The sequence below is a fragment of the Pteropus alecto genome, unplaced genomic scaffold (genome assembly GCF_000325575.1).
Source record: "Pteropus alecto unplaced genomic scaffold, ASM32557v1 scaffold45, whole genome shotgun sequence".
Lineage (NCBI taxonomy): Eukaryota > Metazoa > Chordata > Mammalia > Chiroptera > Pteropodidae > Pteropus > Pteropus alecto.
In genome coordinates this window covers 17,632,263-17,658,559 of record NW_006442491.1, presented here as the reverse complement: position 1 = coordinate 17,658,559, position 26,297 = coordinate 17,632,263, and the positions used below count along the sequence as shown (strand labels likewise).

Here is a 26,297-nt window from a genome sequence, read left to right as displayed (position 1 = left end):
TTCAAATCTATTTACATGCCAAGACCAAGAAAGAGGAAGAGCTGGAACATCTGTGTCCATATCAGTCAAGGGATGAATACCTACACTGGCACCTTCTGGAATCTGAGGCAGGTTCTGTTGGACTTCCTGGCTGGAGAGGGAAAGACCCATGTAATTTTCCAATTCTTTCAGGTTTGGGTACAAAACTGATGGGAAATGAAGAAGGAAGAAGAAAGAGATTACTCTAGAGCATGAGCTTAGCCACACCTTCCTGGCTCCCATGTAGTTGCTCATTTTTATTACGAAATAGGACCTGGACATGCTGTCTATTCCAGAGAACATAGCGTATCCCAGGAACACAGGTGCTGTGGGAGAGGAAGGCAGAGACACTTGCTGGTGATGTGGTCCTCTCCTCAGAAGGTCTGAGGGGCAGGGGTCTGCCTTTTTCCAGGAGTATCCTGGGACACCGATTTCCTCAGGTACCACTTTGGTGTTCAACTTAACTGACTTTTTTTTGGCTCAGCCAAACATCCAACACAAAGTTCAGGGCTGGTGGTGGGGCCGTAAGGCCCGGCTCTTAAGAAATTCACAGGCTGAGGGAGGCAGGCATCTGATCCTAATGCAGCTGGGGAGCGGGAGAGGGGGAGTGTGCCTGGTGGGAGGGGAAGAGTTGAGCCTGAGTTCAAGTTTGCTGCCACAGTACCTGAATCAAGACTGCCACAGACAACTCTAGGGGCTACCACAAACATACTAGTCCCCTCATGCGGCAACGTAGAAGGTGGCTGCGAATCAGAGAAGTTCATGTCCTCACTAAGCCACGCTTTTCTCAATGTCCCAAAAAGGTTCTGGTGACAGTAAAATGAGCATGAAGTACACAGCGCAGTGGCATGCGAGAGACCAGCGCCCAAAAATGGTCACTCTTGGTCAGGAACACCCCCCACTCCACTCACTCACCTGAAGGCTGGGAGACAGCTGTCTCCTGGACTGGCAGGGTGGGCATCCTGGGTGTGGCGCTGGCCTGGGCCTGGGGAGGGTTAGTGGGTGCTGGTCAGCAGTGGCTGGGACCCCCAGGAACTCTTGGAGCTTGAGGGTCAGGGCATTATGTATGCTGGTAGGCCCAAAGGGAGCATCCATGAACTTTTGAGGTTGTCTGTAAATGTGCCCTCTGCAGATGTCCATGTTTCTGGGGGAGGTTCTCCCAGGGCCCCACAACCCACCAAATGTCATGCTCCCTTTGCTCCCTGAAACAGCCAGAACTCCCAACCAAGTTCTCAGTCAAAAAGTCCCAAATTCTCAAATCCCACTGGGACCATAGGTAGGATGGAAGAAGGAAGGGGCTTCTGGGGGCTGAGCAGGCCAAACGTCATGCTCAGGGGCTGATTCTGGAAACCTGCCCTACAGTGTGGGGTCGACCCAAACATAAATGGAGGCACAGTTGGGACAGAGCAGGCACGAGAGAGGCCTGTTTGCAGCTGTTTGGTCTTTTTCACTCCTGCTGTAACTCCATCATCTTGGCCTCTGGGCACCTGCTCCACCCAGCAGGCCTTGCAGTGGTGACCTGCATGCCTGGGGCCCTCAACACCCACCAACTTTTAAGACGAGCCTCCCTTAGTTACCCTGTGGGTAATCCTGAAGGCCCCATCATGGGCCTGGCGGCTTACCTGAATGGCCTGGTCCACCTTCAGGTCCTCCAGAGATGGGTACAGGGCGGACATGGCTGCCTTGGAACACCCTGCAGAGCACAGAAGGTAAGGAGGGGTGAGGGGTGAGAGAGAAGGCATAAGCATCCCACTACCAGCCCACATGTGCCACTTAGAACTCTCAGGATGAGAAAGATATCAGGAAAGCATAACTATCTACATTTTGGAAACAGGAGAGCTAGGATTTGCACCCAAGTCTGTTTGGTCCCCAAGCCCGTGGTCTCCACCCTTACAGAATTCCATCCCAACACATTCAACTGATTCTGGGCTTTAGAACCCAGGCCCAGGGAACCACTCTGGACATGCTGGCCAGGAAAAGCAGGACTAGGGGCTACGTCCTTCCCTGCTCTGTTTCCAAGGTCAGATGGGCTCACAAGGTCTGATCACTAGGGGTTTACGTAGCATCGTCCCAGAACTACACAGTGGGTGGGGACTTAATATCACAACAGAAAGGTAGCAGGCTCTTTAGAATTCCTTCCCCACCCTCCCAACCCCTCTTCACCTCTGAGCATTTGCATTCCTACTGTATATCACCCATTTCCGGCCTTGATCTTGGTAAGACCAGTGGAAATTCTTAAAAACAGGCACACACACAGTGGCAGAATTTAAACACTCAGCACAGCATTGCTCCTAAAGGATGAGGAAATGGGGGTTTGGGGGAGCCACGAACATTTATTAAACACTTTCTGACTATCCCAAGGGAGAATCATTAGGACCTTGGAGCAAGGTACCCAAAGAAATTCAAAAGAATTACCTCGAAAGTAGTGCTTTATTTCCTTCCTGGATGAAATGTGAGGAAGGAGCTACTTTCAGATGCTTGAACTGAATTTTGTCATGGCTCCAGGCCTTTGCATTTGTTATTCCCTCTCTCTGGAATACCCCCCCACCCCTTCCACTTCCTGCCTGGCTAACTCCTAATTCTTTTCAAGTCCCAGACCACTGGACTCTTCTTTCAGGAAGCCTGCCTTGATTTGTGCTTTCTCCCCGCACCTCACCCCATGTCCTTACTCTTGTAGATTATTCGCTATTCCCGTAGTTGTCTCTTTGTCCATCTACCTTGTTAGACTGGGAGTTCTGAAAGGGCAGGAACTGGGCCTTCCCATTTGCGGAAGCCCTAGCCCCTATCATGGACACTAACTCAATAATATCGCCAGAAGCAATGCATTCCGCCTGGGCACTCACTTTTCTCCTTTGAAGTCAAGCTCCAATGTCCTAAGGAAACCTGCCTTCCTGGGATGGAAACAAGGCCCGCAAGTCACAGACGTGTTTTATTCACCTTTCACAGCCCTGTTTTTTGTTTTTTATTTTCATTAGGCCAACATTTTTAAATATGCAAGTACAAAATTCTTCATTTCTAACTCGTATTGAAAACAAAATTTTTTTTTGGCAACGCAAGAGAAGGTATCAGCGCACGGCAACACTCGGCCAGGGCTGAGCTGCAGCCTACTCCTTGAGGTGGCCGCACGTGCTTTCTCATTTCCCGAAGTTTTTCTTTTCCTTTTACTTCTTTCTTTTCCTTTTCCTATTACCTATCCAGCCAGTTTACACTGCCTGCTTGGCTCCTAGAGGCAGGCGGTTCCAGATCCTTGCTCTGGCCTGGCCTTTGGAGCAGAAATTATCATCTCAGGAGAACAGGGATTATCCCAGGGGGAGAGGGAGATTGGCTTTGACTTCCTTTAGACCAACTAGGGGGACCCCTTTGCCTATGGCCTTCACCACTGTGCACACGCTCTGGGAGATTTTTATCTTGAGACAGACCTCAGCAGGTACCATCTGCCAAAAACACGCCCCGCCACCAGGATTACTCATGAACGGCAGATGTGAAAATCAGAGGCCACCCCTGCCCTGCTTTTTCCAACACTGGAGCAGCAGAGCAGTTATATTTCAGCAGCTGCCCTCTGGGAGAGCAGAATCTGAGGTCCACTGCCTGGAAATCACTCTCAGGCCAGGACCACACAACCCTTTCTTTGTATCTGGGACCCTTTCACCACTGCCACCTTTGATAGGGGACATCACTCGTAAAATTCTTAATCTTTTAGCAGGAAATGATAAGGGACATCTCTTGCAGAGTTCTTAATCTTTTTAGTAAACCTAGTTAAGTTTTTTCCCCACCTTTCTTTGGGAAAAAGGCCCTCTCCCTCAAATCCCGATAATTGCCCTGAAACTGGTGACTCAGATTAGCAGACCAATAGTCTAAGAAACATTAAAAGGTAATTTTAATTTTGCATTAGCTTACTTTTGGCATTTAAATTTCCAATCTTGTTTAGTTTAATCACATAAAATTTCCTCTGAGAATTTCTTTTCACAGACCTTCTGCCACTTTCTTCATTCCTTCAGTTTGCTTCTTCTCACGCTTTCAGAAATAACCAATTTTAAAACAAACACCTTTCTTCCTTTCTTTGTGGGGATGGGGAAGCCCTCTCCCTCAAATCCTGACAATTGCCCGAAACTGGTGACTCAGATCCTCTGGCTATTTATTGGTAAGGGTCATCGGCCCATTGTTAGCAGAAATGGTGTTCTGCTAATAATAATAATAATAATAACGTTAATAATAAGGGGGTTCATGGCTCTTAGAAAAGAGTTAGGCAGGAGTCTGCTTGGAAAGACGCTGAGGTCATCCTATCCTAGAAGGGATCCACCCTAATCCGCCCACAATTAAACAAGCCAGAAAGCATTTTTTAAAACTCATACTAAGAAACAAGCAAGCACTCGCCCCTGTGCAATGAAGACCCCCAACAACCTTCCACTCACCTGAGCCTCATTATACCATCATTATAATATGATGCATATGCCCAGAAGTTCATTAATATCATTATAACAGACTGAATTCTGGGAACGAACATGTGCAGAAAGCAAATGATGAATCATTGAGTCCTGTCAATCTTAGCTGTCAATCAAGGAAGCCCACGCTAAGTAACCACCCGCAGCAAAAAGGTATAAAAACTCTTAAGTCTTTGTTACCAGGCCTTTTGAGTCATGCTTCTTTTGCTCAGGCCCAGTTCCACGTCTGGAAGCATACTTTCCTTTCTAATAAAGCTTTTCTTTTCTGCTGTTTTTCAGTGTCTTGCTCAGTTCTTTGTTCGAGACATCAAGAACCTGGACAAGGTGTCAGGAGAGGATCCCCACTCTCCGGTAACATCTTCACTGGGTCTCAACTCAGTTTCGGGATCTGAGCAGAATTAAGAAGCAGATAATCCCCTGCCTTTGGGCAGTTCATGATATAGTGGGGAATGGTTCCCTGCCAGCAAATACGCTCTGCGTCTCATTCAATTATCTACCTACTCATTCACATTTGAGTGTCTACTATGTGCCAGATACCCTGGACTTGTTTCAGTCATGCTGGTCCCTCTGCTAGGCACATCACCCTTCTCTATTCAATGTTCTTTCAAGGCTCAGCTCAAATGCTACCTCTCTCGTTGGCTTTCTCAGGCCATGGGACACCCTGCTAGTCAGCTGGGTCTTCTTGTGTTCCTCATCCTGATTTGTTCTGCCTCTACTGTCAAATTATTTATCATATTGTATGATTAATAGTTGGGTATTTTCTCATACTAGACCCAGCCTCAGAAGGGCAGTGACTGTCCTGTTCACCACATTATGCCTCTCCACTGAAACAGTGCCTAGCATATGAATGCTGACAAAAATAATTTGACTGAATAAATCAGTGGTTTTCCAAGAAAGGGAATGGAAATATGTGTGGGCATTTTTGAGTATCACAGACTGAGAGGACACTACTATCCTTCAGGAAGCTGGGAGCACTGATCTGGACCTCTTGTAATACACGGAACAGTTCACCCCACAAAACCGTCCTCTGTCCTGCACAGTCTTCTAGTATACTGCCAAGCCTTCCTGCAGGCAAAACACCTGTTTATAACCTCTCTTACTTACAAAAACAATGCGGTTTCCCCTGGTTTTAATAAATAATATCCAGGAATGCATATACCAGGTTGAAGGAAGCTATATTTTATTTTGTTCACTATTTTGGAAAATCTGTCAATCCTTCTCACCACAGGTGACTCACCAGAACACACCCATATGTTTGTAGCTGTCACAGTGATTTCATGTCTGTATACAAATATAGTTAGCCTCTGACTTAAGATGTCAAATATAAACTGTTGACAAAATTCAGTTGAATATTGTCTTCTATTAAATCCAAATTTACTTGTTTTAAGTTAGGTACAAGCATGATCAGGTTTACGTGATCCAGTCTGAACTTTTACATAGTGAAACACGTATTCTTATTATAAATTACTTTCATTGCCCTCATTTCTCCTATGTAGTAAAGACAGGGCATCATATTAATTTTTTTTACCCAGGGGGAACCACAGGCGTGGACGAACCGGCCCGCTCCCTCAGCCTCAGTTCCCCTTTTGTGAAATGGGAGCAGCCAAGCATTAACTCCATCCACTGGGGCATCGGAAAAAGCCCCAACGGCACCTAGGGCCTGTTCTTCATTCAAGGCCTCAGTTTCCCAATCTGTCACATCCTTCCATGAACTCCAAACGACTCCCACTCCAACCCTACCATCCCTCGGAACCCGGCCAGAAGCGACCTCTCCCGGTTGCTATGGGCTACAGCGACTGCGCAGAGACGCCTCCAGGCCGCTAGGGCGCGCTGCGGCATCTAGAGTGCGAGCATCTCGCCCACCTGGCCTGCGCGCGGCTACGAGCGGCTCCCAGGATGCCCCACTCTTGTGGGGTGGAACATGGAAGTTTCCTCGCTGTATCGGTTGTTGGCGTGGTGGGTTACTAGCGTCCACCTGGCCTCTGCCTTTCTTCTAGCGCGCGTGGGTGGCGCCGGCACCCACAAGACATTAGATAAAGCAGCAGATTAAGAGATAGGAAGGCTCAGTTAGGCTCCACATCCCTCTACCGGGCTGGAGGCTGCGCGAGTCAAATTGAACTTTAAAGGGGCGAGTGTCCCTTGGCCTCCCTACTCCCCTGACCCCTGAGGGCCATTTACGGCCTCCGAAGGAGGGTGCGGCTGAGCCGCCCAGTGCTGACTGATAAGATTCTGTACTAAGGCGGCTGAAGGAGGGGGAGGAGGGCATTAATCGACCCGCTTGCGCTCCCCGCTGCCTGTTGCTCTAACTGAAAAGAAAGCCCCCCTCGTACCCTACGGTTTCGGAAGCACCTTCAGCCCCCTATTTCCTACCTTTTGTGATGTCACAGTTTCTCCCACTCTCTAACCAATTTCTTGCTTGGCCCTGACTCTTGGCCCGGTGCTGAGCTGCAAGTTCCCTGCCCCACTCCACGCAGATTTACGCTGGGATCCCACTCGGATGACTGACTGATTTGAGCCTTTGTTGCCCAGGGTAGGGGACTTGTGCTTGGCCGGGCAGATCACTTCCCACAGGAAAACTGGACCCACTACCTTTTATAAGGGTTTCAGGCAGTTGGGCCTATGGAGTGCAGGACGAAAGGCTAGCGCAACCAAGAAGCAAGCCCCACTGGAGGAAGGAAGTAGACCCTGAATGGACCGTGAAGTATGGAGGGTTCAGGAGGGTGGAAGCGGAGTGTGCTATTCCAGGGATAGGGAAGATCTGCCTTCCAGATCTTCAGTATCTCCTGAACTCATTCCCCCCCAGCTTTGCTGCCCACGTACAGCGATCACACCAAATCTAACTCATGGTCTGAGTCAGAAATCTGGGAGTTATCCTCAGCTCCTGCTCTTGAAGTCATACCTAGCTCTCGACCTCAGGAAAGTCTCACACTTCAACTTTGCATTCAAATCTCCATGACCTGACTCCTGGTACCTCTCTAGTCTCACCTCCTCCCTCGGCCACACTTCACCCTGCATTTCATTCATTCCAGAGTGCTTGCGGATCCTAAAACTCACCTTGCTCGTTCATGCCTCCGTGCTTTTGTGAGTGCTATTCCCTCTGTCTTGAATGCCATTCATGCTTTCTCCCTTCCTCTAGTTAATCTGGTGAGCTCCTCCAATTCCAAGCTTTTCCCCAAATACCCACAACTACAACCTCCCTTCTCTAGATCACACTCACAGATTCACCTATTCATCATTAACTTCACTAATATTAATTAAACATCTACTGTTATCAAGGCCTTTGACATTTCCTGGGTTGAATTTCCGCTGTGTTGCATTCATTTGCCTGTCTCCCTCTCTGGTCAGGAATGTCGCTGATTTGTGGCTCATTTCTGAATCCCCAGTGTTGAGCCCAGTGCTTGGCACACAGCAGGCATCCAGTTACTGTTTCTTAAAGGAGTGGAAAAACAGATACAGGGAAGAGAGAGCCCAAAAGTCCTTTGAAGAAAAACCCTGGGCCTAGAAAGGGAGAAAAAACATTGCCCTAATGAGGTAGTTTGAAAGGCTGGCTCCTACAATCTGACAGTGGAAGAGTTTGCTCAGGTGCTGATGGAGTCCCGCAATTAATTAGCTCCTCAGAAAGGAAAAGAACCCATCTAACCCATCTCTCCCAGAGGAACTTTCCTACTGCACTTTTAAGAATTCCCATTCCTGAGCTTCTGTACTTTTTGATATTATAAGAAATAACAACACCCACAACAAACCAGCAATCAGACCCTCAGATAAGCAGGGCTGAAAAGGGGTTGTCAGCCCCCGTCTTTGGACTTGGAATGAGAACACTTCTCTGGAACACTTTGTTCCAGAGAGCTGAAACTAAGGGGACTCCTACTTGTTCCTGTGGACAACTCATCCATCGTTCAGAAGACTGTGAGGGAGGGAAGCGTGGGTTAGAGTGTCAGAGGAATAGCTCCTGGAAGGCCAAATTAGCCCAGGGATATAGTGAGTTGGAAAAGAAGAGGCTGTTGCTAGGCCACCGGTACATACCCACCTCCTCCTTCCAGGGTGTACTGCCTGCTGGAGTAAAGCCGTGGACTTCTTCAGGGAGTACAGACACTCCTGAATCCAGGCCCAGGAGAGGCGGGGCAGGACTGGGTTCAGATTGCTGCCTCTGACTTGTGAGAGCAAGCATAGACAAGTCCCTTTTGAATGTCATTTATTTTTTCATAATACAGGAAACAATACTTTCATCAGAGTCACTGTGGATTTTGATTCTTAAAAAGAGATAAGCTATGTATGGAAAGCCGTGGCGCAGTATCTAGCACATCAAGGGCATGCAATAATTGTTAGCAGTAATTGTTAGCTATCTATTGTTCATTCCTTCAGTACATTTACTGAGCGCCTAAGTCCCAGTACTGTTCTAAGTACAGAAATAAGACAGTGAACAAAAGAAATCTGCCCTTGAAGAGTGTTACTTTATAGCTGGGTAGATAAGTGTGAGTGCTGTGTTAGATGGTGGGAGGTGATGGGGAGAAAGATAAAGCAAGGTGGAGGGTAGAGAGCCTTGCAAGGTCCGGAACAGCCTCACTGCTTGGGGGATGGGGGGAGTGATGGGTGACTTTTGAGTAAAAGCCTAAAGAGTAGGGAAGAGCATTCAGGCTGAAGGCATAGCCACTGCAGTGGCCTTGAGGTGGGAGTACCTATTGTGTTTAGGGAACATGTGACCGATGAGACAAGTCAGTGTTTCAGAGGCTAGAGTAGCAGGAGAGGAGGATGGAAAAGTCACGAGAGGGGTCAGCTCCTGGAGGGCTTGTGGGTCATGGCAAGGACTTGGCACTTAACTCTAGTGAGATAGGACCCACTGGAGACTTGAGCAGTAGAGTGACATGGTCCAACTTCACTTTAGCAGGTGCCCTCTGGCCGATATTTGGAGAATAGAGGGGCCAGGGTGGAGGCAGGGAGCCCAGTTGAGAAGTGATGGTGGTATAAGGATTGTTACTAGTTTGGACCGCTGTATGTAAAGCAGCCAGTGCAGTGCCTGCCTAGCACATCAGCCTCGTTTTAAGTACCGTTTTCTGTGTAGAGGGCACATAATGGCCCCTTATGTCCATTATCTGATTCAGTTCTCCTGACTTTGTGGGGATATTTCTAGTCTCCAAATAAGGAAACCAGTTCTTAAACCGCTGGCCCAGTTCCCCAGCAGGTTTTCCTTGCTGTGGTAGGGAAGTTGATAGAAACAGCTCAGGCAGAGAAGTAAGTAACAGAGTCTGAGGGCTGCCCTCTCAGGTCATTGTGGAAATCGGCTTCTCTTTGGCCTTCCAAGGGTCCACTTCAAGGAGCAAAGTGTGAGTCCCATCATGAGCACCCTCATAGCAGAAGGAGCCTGGGGCCATCATCTGGATAAATATCTTCAACCCTGGCCCCAGGCCGGGGTCGGAAAAGGAAACCCCAGTTTACATTTTGCTCCCAGAGTGAAGCACCTTGAGAGGGAACTGCCTGGGAAGTCCCAGGAGGGTCAGGACAGGGCGACAGCAAGTCTTGCTTATCTCAGTCCCAGCCTATACAGCCCCGAATCTTACCTGCAGGCCAAGAGCTGCTGCTCGTCCTTCGTTCTTTTCCAGCCCCTGCTGAGAGTCTGTTTCTGTCCCTGGAAGGTGGTGGCCCTTTTCTCATCTGGGCTCCTACTCTGGGAAGGGTGGTGCCCGGCCCCAAGTCAGCTGACTCATCCAGGACTGGGACAGGCCCGGGTAATTCCCTGTGGCTGGGTAAACACAGCAGGTGACCAGGCCCAGCAGATGGCTTTGCCCTTAGTCTAGATGTGGAGGTGGGGTAGGGACACACATAGCTGCTGTTGAGAGGGGTTTGAACCAAGACTTCTTGGCCTTGAGGAAATCAGATTGGGATTGGACACTCGTCTTGAACTTGAGGGCGGTTTGATGGGTTTCCATGGTCTTAAAAACTTGTGACCCAGCATTTCCTGTTATAGGAATTTGTTGCAAGAAAACAAGTAGGCAGTGAGATGCCAGGGCCCATCACCATGTTGCTTATAAAAGAGAAATCTAGAAATCCCAAATTCCTGCCAATGGGATCTAGCTAAATAAATTAGTGTCTGTGTAAGATCACACAGCTTTCAAAATTGTTTGAGGGAGAAGCTGTGAGGAAACGTTCCTGAGACACTGGCAAGATGTTAAAAAGTCAATATTGTGATGCCCATCTGTGTTTTTTTTCGTTGTTTTTTGAAAAGTGGATATGCGTTGAAAACACTCTAGGACATATACTAAAATGCTGAAAATCTGGATGGTGGGATTGTGGGTGTGGTTTTTGGTTTGTACTTTTGTGTGTATTCCAAGGTGGGGTTTTATTTTGCTTTGAATGCTTATGATTTTTGTAAGAGGGGAGCAAATTAAATTGCTTTAGAAAGAAAGAAAGATTGGTTGTCTCCAGGAAGTGGAACTAAGGGGCCGTGAGCTGGGGTGGGAGGGGATATTTTTTATAGCACATTTTTTGGTCCCATTCATTCATTATTTGTTTGTTTGTTTGTTTGTTTGTTTTTGGTCCCTTTTAAATTTTGAAGAATTTAAATATATTACCAATCTCCAAAAATAATCATATAAAATTAAACAGAAACAGGAGAGGAATTTAGGTCCTGGTTGGGTTGTACAGAATTGCCCGTCACACTTGATGTCTGGGAAGGGACTGGGGACCCGTGTGCTGGACAGTCCCATAGGAATGACGCACAGCACCCACACAGGGTTGGGTGAGTGTCAGGGCTGCTCGCCAGGCAGGCCCAAGTCACAGTCCCCATGACAAGCCTGGGTGGTGTTGTACTACCCTTGAGTGTCAGATCCTGACCAGGGGCCCAGCTGGTGTTGGGCCCCTTGGCCCTGCAGAGGACATAAATGCCACCAGCCTCTGAGGAGCTTCCAGCCTAGAGTCCCCACGTAGGAAACAACAATAGCAAGACAGTCAGTGGAGCACTTTCTGTCTGCAGGGCAAGAGCTACTGCCCCAGGTGCTTTAAAGACGTTATCTCAATGGCTCCTTTCATCTTGTGAAGCAGGTGTGAGAGGCATAGTCCCTCCCCAAAGCTGGAAAGTGGCTCTAAAGTCACATTTTCTCTTCTGTAAGATAAATTCTGGCTTGAAGCTGAGATGTAGACACACCCCAGGGCTGAGCCACATGGTCCTGAAGCATGAGGTAAACCGTGGGTGATGGGTCCACCTTAGGCCAGGTCTTCAAGGTCAAAGAAAAGTAGAAAATAGAGACCCTGACTGAACCAAGTGACATCTTGTCCCTCCCCCTGCACCCCTCCCCCACTTCCATTCATTCAGTCATGGTCTGAAAGCACCTTTAAGAGAAAATGGAAAAGGAAACCAGCTCAGAAAGGTAAGGGACTCGTCTGTGGTCACACAGCATGTCAGCATAGATCTGGGACTAGGACCCAGGTCCCCTATCCCAACAACACGCAGGGGCTCTTTTCCATTCCATGGTGTCCTACACGCCTCTTGTCTCTGACTTCTCCCTATTCCGGCTACCAAGGAGTGCTTTCATTGGGCATGACCTTGCTCAAAGTCTTCAGTGGAGTTCTTATCCCTAGGACCTAGCACCATGCCAGACACACAGTAGGCTCTCAGTATGTATTGACTGAATAAACGTCCCTCCTAGAAAAACCAATCACAGTTATAAACTTAATGATTCACTTACTTAAAAGATGGGTTGAGCTTGGACATCGGATCCGAGTCCCAGATCTGTGACGCTGCAGTTACTAAACCTCTCTGAGCTATAGTTTCCACATCTACAAATGGGAATATTGGTACCTGCTTTACAAGCTTGTCCTGAAGATTAAATGAATTAGTCATTACAGTGCCTAGGACACAGCTGGCACTCAATAAGTGTTAGTTTCTGACTTGTTCATGGAAATCAGTCCACCTGTGTTAGAGAAATACAAGTTATTTGGTTCAAGTGAAAATGCTCTTACCTGAAGAACGGGGAATAGTTGGTTGCTGGGCAGAAAGAAGCACCAGCTGTGCATCCCTACCCTCTGTGGAACCTGAATGGAGTGGCAAAACCCAGGTTATGTCACCACAGCTGTATCCTCACCATCAAATGTTACAGGAGCAGCACCATTTGCTGGGCTCCTCAATGCTGGGAGCCGTGCTGGGTATGGGGCGTAACCTGATCTCCTCTGTTCACAGCAGCCCCAGATTCAGAGGTGAAGCCCCTTACCCAAGTCCACACAGCCCCAAGTGATAAGGCCTTGTCTGTGAACTGAAGGGAGCTGCCTGGGCTCCAGGAGTCTCCCATCTCAGAGGCTTCCCAGCTGGTAGCTGAAGGCCTTGGTGGGTCGGAGGCCCAGCGGGCCGATGTCCTACACTCCCTCCCTCACACTTTTACTCCTCTTATTCCCACTCAGCCCCTTGACTGGACGCACAGGCACCGGCAAGAGACTGTCCTGTAAAGCCGCCACAAAGTGACTTCCTGAAGGAGACACAGCTTATTGCACGGGCTGTGGAATCCCAGCCTGTCTGGGCTCAAATCTCTACTCAGGCCTGTGACCTTGGGCAAATGATCCCACCTCTCTGGGTTTGTTTCAACACCTGTGAGATGGGGAGAATGATTTCACTTCGTATTTATCAGATAAAGTCCTTAATGCCTAACTCATGGGAAGTGCTAACCAAATTTGAACTGTTATATATCCATCCACGTTATTGGATTATTACATAATCCAAGTGAGAAAAATGTATCCAGTACTCTTCTGAATGTGATCGAAGATCGAACATACAGAAACTGCCTGCATCCTTTCTGGACCATAAGTTTAGATGAGACTCTGCCTGAGACGGTCATTGTAGAAGCTTCCAGAAAGAGAGAAGCTAACATCCTGAGAGGCCCCACTGCCGAGATGGCCCAGCCACCTAGGCCCTCACCTCCTGCGTTCTTTCCCTCAGATCCTATACTTCTCCAAGTACAGTGGCCTCAGCCACCTGCAGCAGAGACCGCTAAGCAATGGACATTTGTTAAAAATACAGACCCCAGGGGCCCACTCAGCCTTCTTGCACCCAACTTACCTCTCCAGGTGATTCTGACACAAACAACAACGTAAGCAGTACTGTTTCACTCCTTCCTGACCCAGTTTCTTCTCAAATCCAAAGCCTACAATGTGCTAGGCATGGGGCTTTCCATCCCTCACCTCCTTTAAAGCTGTTGGTGTTGTGACAGATAAGGAAACGAAGGCTCAGAGGTATGCTGTGGGCCCAAGAACACACATGTAAGTTGTGGAACTGGAGTTCAGACTCAGAACTTGCCTGCTTTCCTCTTGCAAAGCTGTGCCTTCCCATTAATGTGGCTTGTGCCACCCTGGATCTGGGCCTGGGTCTCATTTTGTAACTCCCTGGTGAAAGTGGACCAGAGGTACGGGAGGAGCATCTGCACACAGGCAACTTGGGGTAGGTGAAGGTCAGCAGTTCAGAGAACAGCCTTAAAAGGGTGTGTCGGCAGTGAGCCTGGGGAGTCAGTGGAGGTTTGTCGACACCCTAGGTTTGTGGTCACCATTACAGAAATGGGCTGTGGGTGACTTAAGCAGGAAAGGAACTTATTAAAGGTCACTGGGTAGCCCACAGTCCTGAGGAATCAGAGAACCCAACTTGGAAGTCTCATGGCCTTAGCCCCCACATTGGAGCACTGACATGGCGGCCAGTCCCCCTAGCACCCAGACTTGCCCTGGGTGGTTCACACCCGGTAGCATCAACCCCTATCTGCAGTTTACAGATGAGAAAGTTCAAGGTGCAGGAAGATCACAAGGCATGTGAGTGGTGGGTTGCACTGTTGAATCCAGGTCTATCAGACACCTGAGCCGGGGCTCCTGACCACCAAGACATCTGTCATTCATTGCTTTTTGCTTCCTGTGACTGAGACTAGCCCACGCAGCCAGGTTGCACACTTGCCTCGCCCCTGCCTCCTGCCTGCCTCCCAGCTCAGAGAAGGATGACTCCTCACATCCCTGGGAGGGAGGGAAAGCTGGTATTAATACCCCATTTTCAAGATGGGGAACCTGAGTATGGGTTGGAGGGGGTTGTCTGGCTCACGGAGCAGCAGGGCTGGGGTCTCTCCCACTGGGCTTCTCTCACTTACTCTGCTCCACACCTCGGGGATTCCCGGCCACCCTTCGCAAGGCTGCTTGGAGAGCCAGGTGAGAAAATCCTTCTTGTTCCTACCTTTGTCTGGCAAAGAGTCAGCTTCTGGGGAAGGCGGGGGTAGTGGTGGTGGTGGGGATGGTGGTGGCTATGGGGGAACTTGGGCAGAAAAAAGTAGGCGAAGAGTATTCTAGAATGTATGTTCAAAGCCCCACTTTCAATGTCTGAGTTGCTTTGCCCAAGAATTGCCCTGCTTCATAGTTGGAGCAAATGTCCTCAGGTCCCCGCAGCCAATCCAGAGATAACTCTTCCAGGCCCCTTCTGCGGCTTACTTGTTTCAGCAAGCCTTTCCTAACTGGGCACAAAACACATGAGACCCGTGACAAATCTTCCTGGAGAGTCAGTTTTATAGATTTTATATGAAGCATTTATTATATACTAACAGCTCTTCCCGGTATTCACAATTCTCACACTGTGCACTATCTGCACCACCCAAGATAGCTGCTGGTGCCACAGACATGACAGGTACTTTCCAGACATCAGGAAAAGCAGCAGCAGAACAAAAGCAGACCTCCTGCTGAGTTGGCCTCCTCTAGGAAGCCCACCAGGAAGTTCAGGTAGACTTCAACTTGCTTAGTCAGGTGACAAGAATTACATGGCCACACAGCTGCATGGGAGGCTGGGAAGTGGAGTCTGTGGGCTGGACACGTTATCAGATAAGATTAAGGTTCTGTTATGAGGTAAAAAAGGGAGTATGGATATTGAGTAGGCAACAAGCAGTCTCAGCCACTCATGCCAAGAAATGCTAAGATCTAACATTGAGGAGTCAGAGGGCCAACTCAGCCTCACCCCAGCTGGAAGACTCTTTGCCCTACTCTTTGATGAATCCGGGCGGGCGAATTTGAGAGCAGGAGCTTGGCAAAGAGGGGTTTGGGAGAGGCAGGTTGGAGGGGGCTTATTCTAAGACTTGTGTGCTACAGGAGCACAATATATTCCTGATATGTCTTTGGAGGTGACTATTTGTGATGGCTTTGGGGCAGTTGATGGAGATTATGGGGGCACCCAAGCCCCCCACACCTGCCCCCACTGAAACGAACAGATCAATTGTTCTGTGTAACAAAATTTGGGGATTCCTGTGGTGGTTTACAAGACCGGTGAGCAAAAAGAGGGGAACAAAGAAGGAAGGCAGTGTGACGGACAGAGGCCAGCAGGTCTGCGGCCTCCAGAGAAAATCTCCCGGGAGCGTGAAGGCAGCAGGAGGCACTCTGGGAACAGGGTTAGGCTTTGACACTGCGATGTGAGGTAAGCCCCAGCTCCTTCTCAGACCTTGAGTCCACGCCCTCTGTTGACAGGAGGTTGGCTCTTGCACGGCGAACACACGACACGCTGCCTGTGTCATTCACGTCAAGTCAAAGCCAACCTGGGGACACAGAGACGCTCACTTCCCAGGGTGGGGGTGAGAAGGAAGCACAATCAAAGGCCGCTGGGTCCTGGTCCTGCCCAGCGCAGAGAGACACGCTGCTAAAGCTCGATTCGCTCTCCAGAAGTTCCCAATTAGCCAGCTTCAGTCTGACGGCGCGGTTCCTCTTCAGAGCAGAGACATGGGGGTCAGGGCAGCAGAAAGCCGAAAGCAGCTGGAGAGCACGAGTTATCTCATTCATCTGCATGGGCGTGTCATTTTGCAGATAAGACAAACTGAGCTGCAGAGGGATCGAACAGCTTTCCCACAGTCACCCGGCCAGCCAGTAGTACGGCTTGGGGAAGGAGCCATATCTGTCTTCCTAAGCCAGCAGAGGAGGGAAACTGGGGCACGGAGAGGGAAGGCCTTGCCCAAGGTCACATAGCGATTCAGCAGCAGTCAGGATGCAAGGACTCCATCCAGATCCCGGTCTCTTCCAGCTAGCTGCCAGCCTGGGAAAGCTGCCCAACCCTTTCACCCACTTTTGCCTGGTGTTGGGGGAGGGGAGGTGGTTGTAGGGAGAGGCAGCATGATCTCTTGAGAAATCCACTCAGGCGCAGATACTAGGGGCCGAACTAGTCCCCCTTGCACCCCCAGTGGGAGTGGCATTCTGAAAGCTGACCTGAAAGAGACAGTACCTCTGAGGACAGGGGAGCTCACGGTGGGAAGCCAGACATGATGCTGCTCAGCCTTCTGTAGGAATGATCTCATTGAACCGTCATGAGGCCCTGTGAGGTGGGCACCTCTGCTGTCTTCTGTTTTTCCAGGGAAGAAACTGAGGCGAGTAGGATTGAGGCCCCAGGACTCGCAGTCCAGTGCTCACACTCCCCAGGTAGGTGCTCCAGGCAGGAGGGCCCTGGCCGAGCACCCATAAAGGAGGGGTGAGGAGTGTGGGGGGCGCCCAGAGCCCGGATGCTTTCCCAGCCTGGACTGGAGCTGCTCCCGCCAGTTCCCGGAGCAGCTGGAGCAGGAAGGCAGGAACAATGGGCAGCCGGCGGCAGTGGGGTGCTCGGTTCCGGAGGCAGGGTGGAGCCGGCTGTGGGCGACTGTGGGAAGGAGGACGCTGCACAGACTAGCGAGATTAACACTGTGTGCCAGGACCGGAGCCAAACGCCTTAGCTAGGTTATCTCATGGAATCTTCACCTTATCCCTATTTTCGCCCCATTTTAGATGAAGAAATTGAAGCATAGTTTAAGTAAAATGCCCAGGGTAAGTAAGAGGTGAAAGTGAGATTTGAACCTAAGCAACCTGGCTCCAGATCCTCTGCTCTTAGCCACCATAAATTTTACACACACGCACTCGTGCTACATATATTTTTTTCTCATAATTTTCCCTTTTCACATCATTGAGAGCTTTCTATGTCATAAATATTGTTCTCAGTTACCACCCTGGTTTAAAGTCCTACCATGCTGGGAAGATCTTGTCATGTGCCCTGCCTCCACCCCAAACGTCTTTCCCACCTGCTGAGGGGCCTGGATTTCCACCATCTATGTCCTGTCACTGAATTTAGGTATGCTTTCTCTAAATTGGTGATGAGAACAGTGACACCAAGGAGTGGGCTGGTGTGTGCTTAATCCTCTCCTAATCTCCATCAGAAACCCCTCCGCCACCCCAAAAGATGCACCACCTAGATAAAATGATGTGCTTACTATGCAAACGAAGCTTTAAGACAAGCCCCTCCCACTGCCAATCTGATGGCTGCACCCAAGCCCTTCCCACAGAGAATTTCCCCCGACAGCCCAGCTGGTGAGTTCATGCTTGCTGGGTTCCGGCTTTGAACACCAGATGTGGAAACACAGCAGAGAATTCTGGAAGAATCAAACCTGGGAGGCTGTTGCTGGCAGCCATCCTGCCTCCAATGGGAATGGAGCCGTTGTCGAGAAGGCAGAGCTGGGGGAGGAGAGATCAGAGCCGGCTGATGGAGCTTAATCCCTCCAATCCAGCTGTGCCTGAAGCCAACTGCCTACCCCTAGACTTTTAGGTTCAAGAACCAATGAAATGCCTTTTTCACTTAAGCCACTTTGAAGTGTTTGCGATTGCTCAGAACCAGGAGAATCTTGACCGTTTTGCTAGATTTACTTGATTCGATGGCATCACCAATTATAAGACGATTTTTAAAAGGAAAATTTAGCTATTTAATGACACCTTCTGAATAAAAGCAGCAGCATATGGGGGATGCTTTACAAAACTGGCAATAGTATGTTTTTATTTATAAAATTGCACATCACGGTTTCTTTTGGTGATTTGATCAAAATTCTTCACATTTAGAGTCTAAACTTTCTTTGGATGAGAAGTAATTTTTACTTCTAATTGCATTGCCTGGCCAGTGATAGCCTTCCGTACACTTGATAAGCTTTTATTTCCACATAGCACCATTTAGAAGTCATTTTAAGTGAAACTTGGGATCTGGTAAAATTCCATTAGGCTTGATCACAGCCGACAAACACCTAGGTAGCCTTTGCTGGCTGGCTGGCACGTTCCTTCAGCGTCAATTGTGGGGCACATCCTCATTCCGGAAATGTTAGATGTGTGTGTGGTGGGGCAAGTGTGGTGTGTCAGAACTAGTTATGATCATAATTGTCATTTCCTGTGAGTCAGGCACTGAACTAAGCAGAACAGAGGTATGACAAGGGGGAAGTAACATCACCACTCTGGTTCTCAATTGCCACCTCTTTAAGTAACAATAATAGCTTCAGAGTTGTTGGGAAGATTTAATGGGAAAAAAAATTAATATAAAACTCTTAGAACAGAGTTGGCATGTAAGAACAAAATCATTTTGTTTAATTCTCACAACTATCCTTTTAAGTCAAAATGATGACCCTTCTTTATGGTTTAGGACACTGAGAACAGGGACAAGAACTGGCATGTCCAAGGTCACTCATCTGGGAAGGAGGGGGTGGATGTGAGACTCTAAGCCAAATTTATGTTCTTAACCATAATGCCATCTGGACTTCCTGCCAGGCGTTGGGCTCCTAACCCTAGAGGTGCTGGTGAACTTGGGGTGCAGTTCTTAGACATGGGGCAAGGAAAGGTCATACTCATCAGCCAGGCTCACTGACCAGACCACTGTCTTAGCCTGGTCTGTGGAATCCTGGGGCTTTGAAAACTCCAGAGAGGGAACTCCATGTCCATATAGTCAGAGTGACAGGACTTGAGCTGGGACTTGAACCCCAGTCCCCTGATTCCTCACATGGTCCTCATGCTTCACTGCCCTCCCCTGTAGAGATCTCTCTCAGCATCCCATCCTCCAAGAAGCCCTCCTTGACCACTCTGGTCCACGTCCTTGTGCCTTGCTCTGACAGGGTCTCAACACTTACTGGTATTTCAGACAAGCACTTTGGAGTCAGGCCGACCTTGAGTTTGAATCCTCCTTCTGCCACTTACTAACTGGATCATCATGGGTTCATTTTACCTCCTCATTGAGCCTCAGCTTCCTCACTTGTAAAATGGGCCACAGAAGCCCATCTTGTGAAGTTGATGTGAAATTTCGGATGAGGTCGGCCTGATGTGGAGTTAGCCTTCATGCACCAGCTCTTTTCTCTCCCCCTCCCCACCCCAGGCAACATAATCACTGTCAATAATCATCACAAAATGAGTAATGAGAATAATGGTCAGAAAATACAGATAGCGAAAATTTTTTTTATTAGACTTCACATATATATAATTGTGGCAGTGAAAAATAACAAACTAAACGGATACAATATTAAAGTACCAAAAAGAAAAACAAAGCAGTAATGAATACTTTTAAGTCACATTAACGTCTTTTTTGGAAAAAGGTAAAGCGACACATTAATAAACACTTGCAAAAGGGGGAGCCCATGAGGTTGAGTGTGATTCGCACACAGAACGGCAGCGTGGGGTCACTCCAGTTGTTTGCTTCTCACAAGCACCGTGCTGTCACTGCTTGTTTCACATTTGCTGTTTAAATGCAGGCGTGCGTGGAACACCGGATGGAGACCCACCTGTGTCTGAAGTTGAGTTTAACCACTCCAAATTGTTACCAGAAATGCCGGTAGTTGAGTCGGGGTGTGTCGGGAGCCAAGTGTATAATGAAGTTCTCGGGATTAACTGCCATATGGAATGCAGTGTTTATTACAGAAAAAGTAGTTTTAAAATGTGCTGATGTATGATTAAAACATAACAATTAACTGCAGTGATTGTTTAGAACTTGGACTCACAAAAGATTTTTACGAGGAGCAATTTAATCGACGTTGGTTAGAACTGCCAGTGCCGAGTGATAATAAAAAGGAGGCCACTTTTAGTGGTTTCATTACTGCCTCTAAACTCGCGACAATGTCCCCCTCATTACCTGTACCAGGTGGACTTCCCTCTGCCCACATTCAGTACTCTTAAACTCGCGACAATGTCCCCCTCATTACCTGTACCCTCTGCCCACACTCAGTACTCCATTGTGCTCAAGTTATGGTATCATTTTGATGATCCTAACCAGACGTCACCATTGGGCATCCCCAGAAAGGGGTGAATGAGGGAGGGAGCCCAAAAGGGAGCCACTGCTTCTGAGTCCTAGGCCTACCTGAGTTATCACATGCCATATGTCTTTAGGGAAGTTACACTTTCTCTGTGCTTCAGATGGAACGGGTCATTCTTTCCCTGCTTTACTCAACCTGCATGAGGAAGCAGTCAGGCCTAGGGATAGAAACAAGTGACAAAAGCATGTCTGCTCCAACCCTGGGCACTCTTGAGTTAACCCATGCTAGTGCCGGCTGAACCTAGTGCCCACCTTCCCTGCTCTTACTTCTGCTCCAGCTGCCTAGCTATCCTTAGGCCTTTAATGTTCTCTAGGGGCCCCTTACGTGGAGGGGTTGATCTCTGATCCTCTGGATGACCTCCAATTCCCAACGACCCTATGGCTGCCACTGCGGCTCTTTTCCCAGCCTTCCCAGTGTCCAGCTGCTGCAGAGGCCCTAGAGCCTGGGTTGGGGCCTGAAACATCGTTTTTCAATCCTGTCACTCAGCTTTCTCCTTTTTCCAGTGGACTGTGCTGCAGCTGAGGTTGGTTAAAAGGCAGCCTCATTCCCTGCCTAGGACCTCTGTTCCCTTCCCACTTTTAATCTGATGGCTGTCGGACCCACTGCAGGGCTGTGGGGAACTGGACTGCCAAATCTATACCGTTTCACATTCGTTTAGCCAAGGGTACAGACCTAATGGAAGCAAGGTGGCCACGGGGCAAGAGCAGATGCAGCAGGTTGTGGCTCAGCTTCTTCCCTTTCCCCGGGTTTTCCCTGTGGAACCTCACAGTTGTTGCTACTTTCTCTGAGTAGGTAGGATCCTTCCAGAGCAGAGAAAAAGGATGAGTTATTGCTATGCCACAAAGCCTTTTATTTATTTTTAATTGAGATATAATTGTCATATAACATTTTATTAGTTCCCAGGGTACATTGATTTGGTATTTGTACATATTGTGAAATGATCACAGTAAGTCTAGTTAACATCCATCACCATACATAGTTACAAAAATCTTTTTGTGATGAGAACTTTTAAGATCTACTCCCTTAGCAACTTTCAAATATACATACAATATTTATAGACTAGAGTCATCATGTTCTACATTACTTCCCCATGGCTTACGTATGTTTAAGTTTGTACTTTTTAACTCCCTGACCCATTTCACTCACCTCTCACTCAGTTCCCCTAGCAACCATTGATCAACTGTTCTCTGTATCCATGAGCTCCGAGTTTTGTTTTTTTTTTCATTTTTTTAAATTTCACATGTGAGATCATGAGGTATTTGTCTCTGTCGGACTTATTCCACTTAGTGTAATGCTCTCAAAGTCCATCTATGTTGTGGCAAATGGCAAGATTTCATTCTTTTAACAGCTGGATAATATTCTAGTGTGTGTGTATTACATTTTCTTATTCCATTCGTCTATTGATAAAGACTCTTAGGTTGCTTCCATATCTTGGTTGTTGTAAATAATGCTGCGAAGAACATGAGGTAAGTATTTATCTTTTCAACTTGGTGTTTTCATTTTCTTCAGATAAATATCTAGAAGTAGGATTGCTGGGTCATATGGTAGCTCTATTTTTAATTTTTAAAAAAGTACCTCCATACTGTTTTCATAGTGACTGCACCACTTTAATTCCCACCAACAGTGCACAAGGGTTCTCTTTGCTCCACATCTTCACCAACATCTGTTGCTTCTTGTTTTTTTTTTGATAATTGCCATTCTAACAGGTGTGAGGCATAATTTCATTTTTTGATTTGCATTTCCCTGATGATTAGTGATGCTGAGTATCTTTTCATGCACCTGTTGGCCATTTGTATGTTTTCTTTGGAAAAATGTTTATTCAGATCCTCTGCACTCTTTTTAATCATATTGGTTTTTTGTTTTTGTTTTTTTGCTATTGAGTTGTCTGAGTTCTTCATGTATTTTGGATATTAACTCCTTATCAGACAGATGTTTTGCAAATACTTTCTCCCATTTGGTAGGCTGCCTTTTCATTTTGTTGATGGTTTCTTTTGACACGCAACTTTTTAGTTTGAGATAGCCCTACTTATTTTTGCTTTTGTTGTCAAATTAAAAAAAAAATCACCAAGTCCAATGTCAAGGAACTTACCACCTATGTTTTCTTCTAGGAGTTTTATGGTTTCAGGTCTTATCTTCAAATCTTTAATCTATTTTGAGTTATTGTGTATGATATAAAAGAGTGATTTAGTTTTCCCAAAACCATTTATTGAATAGACTGTCCTCTCCCCATTGTATATTCTGGTTCCTTTGTCTTCTTTTTCAAATATATGTATTTAATGCTATAAATTTCCCTCTAAGCACTGCTTTTGCTGTATCCTACAATTTTTGTTAAGTTGTATTTTCATTTAGCTAATAATATTTAATTCCCCTCGAGACTTCTTTGACCCATGTGTAATTTAGAAGTGTTTTGTTTAATCTCTAAATATTTTGAGATTTCCCAATTACCTTTCTGTTGATTGCTAGTTTAATTTCCATTGTAGTCTAAGAGCAAACTGCATGATTTCTATTCTTTCAAATGTGTATTATCGCCTATCTTGGTGAATGTTCCATGTAAGCTTCATAAAAATGTGTATTCTGCTGTTAGGTATTCTAGTCGATCACTTGTGCTTTTAGTTCAACTATATCCTTACTGATGTTCTGCCTGCTGGATCTGTCAATTACTAATTGAGAGGTGTTGCTATCTCCAACTATAATAGTGGGTTTCTCCGTACAGTCCTATCAGTTTTTGCCTCAGTACTTTGTCACTCTGTTCTTCAGAGCATACAAACTAAGGATTTTTATGTCTTCTTGTAGAGTGACCTCTTTGTCATTATGTCCCTTTTATCTTTGGTAATTTTCCTGACTCTGAAGTCTGCTTTGTCTCAAATCAATATAACTACTCTGTATTTCCTATAAAGAAAGGTATATCCCTTTACTTTTTATCTGTGTCTTCATAATTAAAGTAGGTTTCTTGTAGACAACATACAAGTGGGTCTTTATATTTTTATTTATTTTTGGTGAGGCAACCCTTGGTTGACTTCAGATTGCAAGGACCTTGTCAGCTTACAATCCCTTATTTTTAAAATTTTTTTTATTCCTACAGCTCTTGGTCTTCCTAGGTGGCCTCCCATTCAGGTAGTAACCAGGCCTAACCCTACTTAGCTTCCAAGATCAGACGGGATCGGGCTTGTTCAGGGTAGCATGGTTGTACACAATGGGTCTTTTTTAAAATTCAACCTGATAATGAATTTTAATTGGTCCTTTAATTGGTATATTTAGACCATTCACATTTAAAGTAATTACTGATATAGCTGGATTACTATCTACCATGTTTGTAACTGTTTTGTATTCATTCCACTTTCTCTGTTTTATCATCCTTTCTTTTTCTGACTTTTCTGGTTTTAATTTTGATTCCATTTTCTTTCCTCTCAGCATATTAATTACTTCTTTTAAAAAACTGTTATTGGTTTTCCTAGTGTGCAATATATATTTACAACTAATCTAAGTCCACTTTCAAATAACGCTATACCACTTCATGGGTAGTGCAAGTGCATTATAAGAGAGTAATACCAATTCCTCCTTCACATCCCCTACAATACTGCTGTCATTCATTTCACTCATCCCTATGCTATAATCATCCAGTTCATTTTTGCTATTATTAATTTGAGCACAGTTATCTACATGATTAGGTAGGTATACAAACAATAAAGATCTTATTTTACTTTCATTTCTTCCTTCTCTGATGCTCTTCCTTTCTTTATGTAGATTTGAGTTTCTGACTTATTTCATTTTCCTTCTCTCTGAAAAACTTTTTATATTTTTTGCAAGGTACATCTACTGGCAACAAATTCCTTAAGTTTTTCTCTGTCTAGGAAAGACTTTATTTCTCCTTCACTTTTGAATGATAATTTTGCAGGGTACAAAATTCTAGGCTGGTGGGTTTTTTCTTTCAACATTTTAAATATTTCACTCCATTCTCTTCCTGCTTGCATGGTTTCTGATGACAAGTCCAGTGTAATTGTCACACTTGTTCCTCTACAGGTGTTTGTTGTTGCTGTTGTTTACCTTTGGCTTCTTTCAACATGTTTTTTTGTCTTTGGTTTCCTGCAGTTTGACTGTGATATGCTTAGGTGTAGATTTTGTGGTGTTTATCCTCCTTGGTATTTTCTGAGCTTCCTGGATTTGTGGTCTGGTGTCTTTCATAAATTTTGCAAAACTGCCAGCCACTACTACTTCAAATATATCTCCTGCTTCTTTCTCTCCCCTTTTCCTTCTGGTTTTCTCATTATGTGTATGTCACACCTTCTGTAAATGCTCCCACCGCCCCGCCCCCAGTCCTCAGGTATTCTGTTCTAGTTTTGTTCATTTTTTTTTTTACTTTGCATTTTATCTTCTCCAGCTTTATTGTGATATAATTGACATATAACATTGTGTAAGTTTAAGGTACGTATGCATTGTGATTTGATATACATATACTGCAAAATGAGTACAATAGGATTACTTAACATCTCTATCCCTTTTATCATTTGTGTGTGTGTGTGTGTGTGTGTGTGTGTGTGTGTGTGTGTGTGTGGTGAGAACATTTAAGATTTACTCTTAGCTACTTTCAAGTATAAAACTTGTGCCTCTTCGCGGTCAATTCCCCCCATCACAGACTTCAGACAAGCACTGATCTAATTTCTGTCACTATGGATTAGACTTGTCTTTTCTGGAGTTTCAGATAAAGAAAATCATACAGAACATACTCTTTGGTAAGTCTGCCTTCTTTTACTCACTATATCTGAAAGATTAATCCATATCATTGAGTATATTGGCAGTCCATTCTTTTTCACTGCTGAGTAGAAATCCATTATAATTTTGTCTGTGCTTTCATTTGGATTGTCACTATCATCTGCTCTCACCTGACAGACACCAAGAGCCAACAGACCACAGCTGCTCCCCCTACCACTGCTGCTGTGGTTCTGCTCTCAAAGTCCCTGTTCTTTGATTAAAGAGAGGAAAATTTTGATGCATCACTCAGTAGTCATTTCAAAGCATGGGTAGGATACGATTTTAGAGTAAAAGGATGGCTTCTTTTGGATTCTTGAATTGATCCGCTCCATCATATACTAATTACACGCTCAGACCAAAGTACATAAAAAAAAGTCATTCTCTTGCCAGGGGATTTTAAGGGTTTGTAACCTTGGTCTTGTATTGCCGTCTGTATCTTATGAGTTAGTAACAGGAATACGCACACATTCATTGTCATCATATGCAAGAATAACTACCAGATCGCTGTCCTGCACAACTATGTCCATCTTGCACGCTGAATATCTGGTGGCTTGTGATTAGTTGAGTATCTCACTAAATGGTCTTATCCACATCCTCAGGATGAGAGGCCACATGAGAAGATGTCACATCAAGACGTGACACATCAAGATGCAGCAACATAAAGTGAAATTCTTAGAGAAGCTTAATGTTATTTTCCACTGGATTGTCTTTTTCTTTAGAATTGTCTCTGTATTTAAGGTAGAGACTTGTGTTATATTTTGCAAATATTTTCTCTCCATTATGGTCCATCTTCCAACTTTGTTTATAATATCTTGTATGATACAGAAGTTGTGGTGTTTTTTCTCTCTCTCTCATTTTTTGGTGCTCACATCTACTAAGGTTTTGTTTCTTAATTAAGACTCTTACCACTCAAAGGTTTAATCTTATTTTTTTTCTTTAAAAAAATAAAAACAGTATAAGCAATTAGTGCAATATGGTGGTGACTGTAAGAAGAGAGACCTAAGAATTTTAAATAGTTGTCCCTATGGAGTGG

The 26,297-nt window shown here is 46.1% G+C and overlaps 1 protein-coding gene across 2 annotated transcripts in view; it reads right to left on the bottom strand.

The window, feature by feature from the left end:
• SDCBP2 (syndecan binding protein 2) overlaps positions 1-10,097 on the bottom strand; it is a 17,445-nt gene extending 7,348 nt beyond the window's left edge. The window contains exons 1-5 of one of the 2 annotated variants that reach the window (XM_015596957.1): positions 10,016-10,094; positions 8,488-8,611; positions 1,641-1,711; positions 934-1,003; positions 85-185 (exon numbers count right to left, since the gene is read on the bottom strand). In XM_015596957.1, the coding sequence (XP_015452443.1) occupies positions 85-185; positions 934-1,003; positions 1,641-1,694 (225 nt within the window). In that variant the 5' untranslated portion in view covers positions 1,695-1,711; positions 8,488-8,611; positions 10,016-10,094. Of the gene's footprint in view, positions 1-84; positions 186-933; positions 1,004-1,640; positions 1,712-8,487; positions 8,612-10,015 lie in introns of both variants that reach the window. The other variant, XM_006921674.3, reaches the window with a different exon arrangement.
• Between the last annotated feature and the right edge of the window lie 16,200 nt (positions 10,098-26,297).